Source organism: Polypterus senegalus, chromosome 2 (assembly GCF_016835505.1).
Source record: "Polypterus senegalus isolate Bchr_013 chromosome 2, ASM1683550v1, whole genome shotgun sequence".
In the NCBI taxonomy this organism is placed as follows: domain Eukaryota; kingdom Metazoa; phylum Chordata; class Cladistia; order Polypteriformes; family Polypteridae; genus Polypterus; species Polypterus senegalus.
The window spans coordinates 79,548,851-79,556,227 of record NC_053155.1 but is presented as its reverse complement, the minus strand read 5'-3'; the positions used below and the strand labels follow the sequence as shown (position 1 = coordinate 79,556,227).

General features: G+C 41.2%; 1 protein-coding gene across 1 annotated transcript in view; it reads left to right on the top strand.

Moving 5' to 3' along the window:
* Positions 1-7,377, top strand: part of mtmr2 (myotubularin related protein 2) — a 40,799-nt gene that overhangs the window by 26,511 nt on the left and 6,911 nt on the right. Inside the window, exons 9-11 of the mRNA XM_039744071.1 lie at positions 102-290; positions 441-626; positions 710-916. Coding sequence (XP_039600005.1) covers positions 102-290; positions 441-626; positions 710-916 — 582 coding nt within the window. The remainder of the gene's footprint in view (positions 1-101; positions 291-440; positions 627-709; positions 917-7,377) is intronic.

The window sequence follows — 7,377 nt, the reverse complement described above, 5'->3', positions numbered from 1 at the left end:
CCATTGGCACATATGCCTGCAGAAACATGGATATAACTAGGAAATGTGGACCATCTAGGTCTGTATGTGTTGATGTTAGGCTGAACATGTTTGCTTTACAGGTGCTGTCATGGATTCATCCAGAGAGCCAGGCCACAGTAGTACGCTGCAGCCAGCCAATGGTGGGAGCCAATGGCAAACGCAGCAAAGATGATGAGAAATACCTTCAAGCCATAATGGATGCCAATGCACAGTCCCACAAGCTGTTTATCTTTGATGCTAGGCCAAGTGTCAATGCAGTAGCCAACAAGGTGAGTCTACTTGTCCTTCTGTTATTGCTGTATGGACCATTATGTTTCAACTATGCAGTTATAGCAGGGTTTCCTCACATTATACCTTTATGTCTGTCAGTGAGACAAGGCAGACTCATCAGTCCTTATCTTCTGTTGTGTCCCCTGCAGACAAAAGGTGGTGGCTTTGAGAGTGAGGATACATATCAGAATGCTGAACTAGTCTTTCTGGACATTCACAATATTCATGTCATGCGGGAATCTCTGCGAAAGCTTAAGGAGGTGGTGTACCCAAACATTGAAGAGTCTCATTGGCTATCTAACCTGGAGTCCACACACTGGCTGGAACATATCAAGGTAACTTTTTGCTAAGACTTTTCACCATAATGTGAGAGAGAACAAAATAAGGTTAAACTGTTTCTTTCCTTCTTTTGCCCTAGTTGATCCTAGCGGGAGCATTACGTATTGCAGATAAGGTGGAATCTGGGAAAACCTCTGTGGTTATACACTGCAGTGATGGATGGGACCGGACAGCCCAGCTCACCTCTCTGGCAATGCTAATGCTTGATGGCCATTACCGCACTGTCCGCGGATTTCAGGTGCTAATTGAGAAAGAGTGGCTAACCTTCGGACACCGCTTCCAGATGGTAGGTAAAATCAAACACATTTGGGTGTCCACAGCCATGTGGCCAGCCAGATTATGATGTATAGAAAAGATTAGAACATGTATGATGAGAACAGGCCATTCAGCCCAGCAGGCGGGTCTGTCCTGTTCACCTACATTGTCCAAAATAACATCAGTTTGAGATCTGAAGGTCCCTAAAGTCCTGCTCTTTACCACACTACTTGGTAATTTATTGCATGACTCTATGGATCTTTACATGAAGAAAATTTTTTTACATAATAAGTTTCCATCTGTGTCCAGGGGCCTCATGTATAAACGGTGCGTACGCACAGAAATGTTGTGTAAGAACTTTTCCACGTTCAAATCGCGATGTACAAAATCTACACTTGGCGTAAAGCCACGCATTTTTCCACGGTACCTCATACCTTGTCGTACGCAAGTTCTCCGCTCGGTTTTGCAGACTGGCGACACCCAGCGTCAAAGCAATGCTACTGTTCCTGTGTGGCTACTCCTTATTTTCCTGACATGGCTTTATAAATACACTGAAACTAACCGCATATTGTTTATTAGTGTAATGAGTCTGATTGTAATTAACTTGTAACAATATAATGGTCTAGGGAATAGCCATAGTATTCCAAATACCATAACTGCTTTAGCGTTGTTACTCTCACTGCACCTTTTTTTTCTTCTTTCAGCTGCTCCCGTTAGGAGTTGCCACAGCGGATCATCTTTTTCCATATTACTCTCACTGCACCACTCGGAGTATTTATATACAGTACTGTAAACTTGCACTACACTTATAATATTTTACAACCTGAGCCACTTTATAAAGAGCATATTTACATATGATGACGATATCATTTTTAAGATGAAATGCAGCAAAATATGTATATTATATTATACAGGTAAAACTTCATTTAAATAATCCATATTCTTCACTGGGACAGGTGTGAAGGATAGAATAATTAAACATGTACTACGAAGAGAGTTCAATTTTCCTTAAACGTTTTGAAGAATCGGCGCTCTAAGCTTACAGATGGCTTAACATCTATTACAGAGCTGATTGTGTGGCGATCGATTACTTGGAGAAAGAAAAGCAAGGACTGCGGGGTGGCCACGCCAATATATATTGAATATAAAACAGAGAGAAAATAACGACACAGATAAAAACGCAGCTGCAAATTTTGACAAAAGTTAAACGCTTGTGTCATGAGCACGAGGCGGCTATGCAGTGTCCGCAACGGACGTGGCCATCCACCGTGCATAAGATACCATATTGACATTGGCGGGCGAAGGAGCCACCGATTCTTTCTCTGCCTAGAGCCGCCTATGAGTACTGCTGCAAGAAATAATTTCATCGAAGGTCGCACACAATCACTGCGCTGTGAAACCCATGTTTAATAACGTGATTTAACTCCTATCATCATGAAAATGATATCACGTATACATCTCAGTATTTTAGTTATTCAGTGAGCTGTAATATCACGAATGTAATGGATTCTGTGTCCAGTTAGAGGAAGAGAGCCGGTTTAAGAAGCAATTAGTCATTCACACACATAGGCACATAGAAGATCAAATACAAAACAAAGCATTTAACGTGCTACTTTAATTACGATGTGATTCGAGAAACTTGTTAATTAAATGATTTTAACATGAAGTTTATGATGTTCTACTTTAATGACAAAATAAACTACGTGATTAAAGTGGAAATTTTGAGATTGAAGTTGACATTTCGTGCTTTTTTTCCCCACTGTGTGCCTATTTTTTTTTTGTCTGTACCCTAAGAAGCTTTCTTATGACACTCGAACAGTGGGCTACGACTCGCCTTTTCACGGCGACTTTGATATCTGAGATTTCAAGTTTCTCCAACACGCTATGTCACTCGATCAACTTCCTTTTGTTGATTATACCACGGTTTATTTGAGCAAATAGTATGTTTTTCCTTTGCCTCCACTTGGTATTCGCTGAAATTCTTATATTTTCCCTCTTGCTTTTTTTTTATTGTCTTTTCACAGAAGGCTGAGCTTAAGGGCGATTTATATTGATTTGCATATTCAAAGAGGCGTAATTCTGGAAGGAGTTGGGGCGGGACAGCAGGCGCGTGCACGAGCGTTAGTTTTCACGCTGACTGGGATTTATGTAGCGGAAGAATGTGGAAGTTGGAGTACGCACAGATTCCTGCATCTGGATGTTTCTGTGCGTAAACACATTTCGGCTTTTGTGCTTACGCCATGTTATAGTGCGAGTTCTACGTACGGCGTAATACATGAGGCCCCAGGTGTTCTTGTCTCAGAATGTATTTTAAAGTAACAGCTGGGATCCACTGTACTAATTCCTTTCATAATTTTAAATACTTAGATCATGTCATCTCTTAGTTTTCATTTACTTAAAATGGATTAGACTGAACAAGTACATTGAAACAGTTTAAACTTGGGTAACTGACTTAAGAAAACTGAAAGTCTTGGTGGTTTTATACTAATAAAATATGATTTTGTGTCTCTTCCCCAGTAGCACGTTATACAGAACTTTTCTATTTGGACCCAAGATTATATCCATTTTAAGTGCTTCCAGTTTAGTGGGCTTATCTTTGTCATTATAAAAACAAATTCAACACTGAAATTTGGAAATCTGAAGCAAGTTGCTAGCAGCATTTTTAATCCAAAATTGCACTAATGTGCACAGGCTACTAAAATAATAGTTGCATTGATGGCATTACCAATGGAAGTTTTGCCTGCTTAAAATTTCAGTGCACTAATTACCTGGAAATGTTTTTCTTTAATAGTTGCTCAGCGGGCGGCACGGTGGCGCAGTGGTAGCGCTGCTGCCTCGCAGTTAGAGCCCGGGTTCGCTTCCCGGGTCCTCCCTGCGTGGAGTTTGCATGTTCTCCCCGTGTCTGCGTGGGTTTCCTCCGGGCGCTCCGGTTTCCTCCCACAGTCCAAAGACATGCCGGTTAGGTGGATTGGCGGTTCTGAATTGGCCCTAGTGTGTGCTTGGTGTGTGCTTGGTGTGTGGGTGTGTTTGTGTGTGTCCTGCGGTGGGTTGGCACCCTGCCCAGGGTTGGTTCCTGCCTTGTGCCCTGTGTTGGCTGGGATTGGCTCCAGCAGACCCCCGTGATCCTGTATTCGGATTCAGCGGGTTGGAAAATGGATGGATGGATGGATAGTTGCTCAGTGTATTTAAAGAAAAGGTATTTACAATTCCACATTACTTGCACTTATGCTGGGACTTTTGTTCACTAGTGGTGCAAGAATAAAAAGTAAATAAAAAATAGAGGCAGACTACATCGTCTAGTGGCTAAGGATTTGGAGTGTAAAGTACCAGGCTACAGGTTCACTCTGTACTCCATTTATTAAAAAAAATTGGTAAACAGTTATTCTGGGTGGTTGGAACTAAGTAAAAAAATAAAATAACTATGTATTTGGTCATATGTAAAATACTAATTAAAAAAATGATTAAACCAACAAGACTTTTTTTTCCCATGAATGATGTGTCAAAATATAACATTTCCAAACCCATTTAATTCAATTCAGAATCTGTGGACTGAGCAGAAGGCAGGAATTAGTCCTGGATGGGGCACAAGTGTATTGCAGGGTGCATTTATGCCCACACCCATTCATACTGGGGCCAGTTTCAAATTGCCAGTTAACCTTGCCTGCTTGTGTTTTTTGTTTTGAGGCTGGAATAGAGTTTTGCACTGTTACAGTATGTCACAGCTTTAGAAGGCTGGATTCAAATATCAGCTCAGTGACAGCTTATGTGGTTTCTGCATGGTCTCCTTGTGCCTTTGTGTTTTTTTTTCTGTGTCTACTCCTGTTATCATCTAAGAAATGAGACATGGGCAGAGGAGATTTACTGGTAACTCCAAAGTGGCCTGGTTAGGTGTGGGTATTTGTGTGAGTTTTCTGTGATGGCTTATTGCTTCATCTAGAGATTTTCCCTGCAATTGCGCTCAAATCTGCCAGGATAAGCTGTGGCCCCGACAAGACTGAAGTTTTATTAAATAGATTTGATTAATGGATGCATGAACAATAAGTTATAAATTTGCACATCATAATTAAATTATCCAATATTTATATTATTTTACAAACTTGTTATTGAATTAGTACTCACGATTATGTCAGAAATGTTACCGTTTGTTTTGAAATAATTTGGCAATTTGTAAATTTCGGAGGAAGTAATGATTGTACGTGATAGCGTCATAGTGATTGGCACTGCTATTTAATATGCTTCTCGGACTTGGGCTTGATTCATAGTTTATTCATTGTTTAGCATTTGTATATTTTCCCAGTGTCCCTTTAGTCATCTTCCGAGTACTCTGGTTTCCTCCTTTTTCTTGAAGGACATGCATTTTAAGTTAACTGTAGCTGAAAATTTACTGTACCTGTTTCAGTAGCATGAGGTAACTGAAGATTTATAAATAATTTGCTCATCGTAATAACTGCTACCACAGTGGCGACAGACAGACACATACATACGTAGAACACCACAGCTACTGGGCTCCACAAGTTTGAAATGTGCCTCTGTCTGATACGCCATCTTTCTGTTATTTTAACTATTACATCACTATATGACATAGCAACAGCAAACAGAATTTAGATAAGCATTGTGGTCTATGAATATTCAATGTGTTATAATGCTGCAGCTATTTTGTTCTAATATGTTTGCTTTTCCAATTAGATAGTAATCTTAAGTTTCTTTAGTTATTAGTTTAGATGTGCAGTCAGCAGGTAGATGTTGTGCAGCCTAATACACTCACCTAAAGGATTATTAGGAACACCTGTTCAATTTCTCATTAATGCAATTATCTAATCAACCAATCACATAGCAGTTGCTTCAATGCATTTAGGGGTGTGGTCCTGGTCAAGACAATCTCCTGAACTCCAAACTGAATGTCAGAATGGGAAAGAAAGGGGATTTAAGCAATTTTGAGCGTGGCATGGTTGTTGGTGCCAGACGGGCCGGTCTGAGTATTTCACAATCTGCTCAATTACTGGGATTTTCATGCACAACCATTTCTAGGGTTTACAAAGAATGGTGTGAAAAGGGAAAAACATCCAGTATGCGGCAGTCCTGTGGGCAAAAATGCCTTGTTGATGCTAGAGGTCAGAGGAGAATGGGCCGACTGATTCAAGCTGATAGAAGAGCAACTGTGACTGAAATAAGCACTCGTTACAACCGAGGTATGCAGCAAAGCATTTGTGAAGCCACAACACGCACAACCTTGAGGCGGATGGGCTACAACAGCAGAAGACCCCACCGGGTACCACTCATCTCCACTACAAATAGGAAAAAGAGGGTACAATTTGCACGAGCTCACCAAAATTGGACAGTTGAAGACTGGAAAAATGTTGCCTGGTCGGATGAGTCTCGATTTCTGTTGAGACATTCAAATGGTAGAGTCAGAATTTGGCGTAAACAGAATGAGAACATGGATCCATCATGCCTTGTTACCACTGTGCAGGCTGGTGGTGGTGGTGTAATGGTGTGGGGGATGTTTTCTTGGCACACTTTAGGCCCCTTAGTGCCAATTGGGCATCGTTTAAATGCCACGGGCTACCTGAGCATTGTTTCTGACCATGTCCATCCCTTCATAACCACCATGTACCCATCCTCTGATGGCTACTTCCAGCAGGATAATGCACCATGTCACAAAGCTCGAATCATTTCAAATTGGTTTCTTGAACATGACAATGAGTTCACTGTACTAAAATGGCCCCCACAGTCATCAGATCTCAACCCAATAGAGCATCTTTGGAATGTGGTGGAACAGGAGCTTCGTGCCCTGGATGTGCATCCCTCAAATCTCCATCAACTGCAAGATGCTATCCTATCGATATGGGCCAACATTTCTAAAGAATGCTTTCAGCACCTTGTTGAATCAATGCCACGTAGAATTAAGGCAGTTCTGAAGGCGAAAGGGGGTCAAACACCATATTAGTATGGTGTTCCTAATAATCCTTTAGGTGAGTGTATGTGCATGTATTGGTGGTGTTAGGCAGATTTGTTCATTTGGGTGTTTTAAGTGCTGAAAACTGCATCTTCTGTGGCTCTTTGCTCAACAGCAGTCCTTTTGACGGAGTGTGAACACATTGTTTACTTCAGATGCATATCCTGCAGCTCATATTTTTACAAGCATAGCTGCCAGTTCTTTTAACCTTACATCGACTCCTACACTAACATTGTAACTGAACAACAGAGGACACACACAGCTCCTGCGACAGTGTATGTATCATGCATGTTTACCATTCGCCCATTGATCCCGTCGAATGGCAGTGTAAAATCTGATGTTACAGAAAGGTTTTTCCCTTGCAGTGTGCTCTCTTCAAATGCGACACAGGTTTATATATCTAATAGGATTTTTTTCGACTGCAGATAGTTCATTGTAAACAGAGGCCTGGTATCTGTTGGCCCAGGTTAAGGAGAACACCTCTGGTCTTTGCAATTCAAAATCACTGCCCCTACTTTGAGCGCTGCCTTCATGAG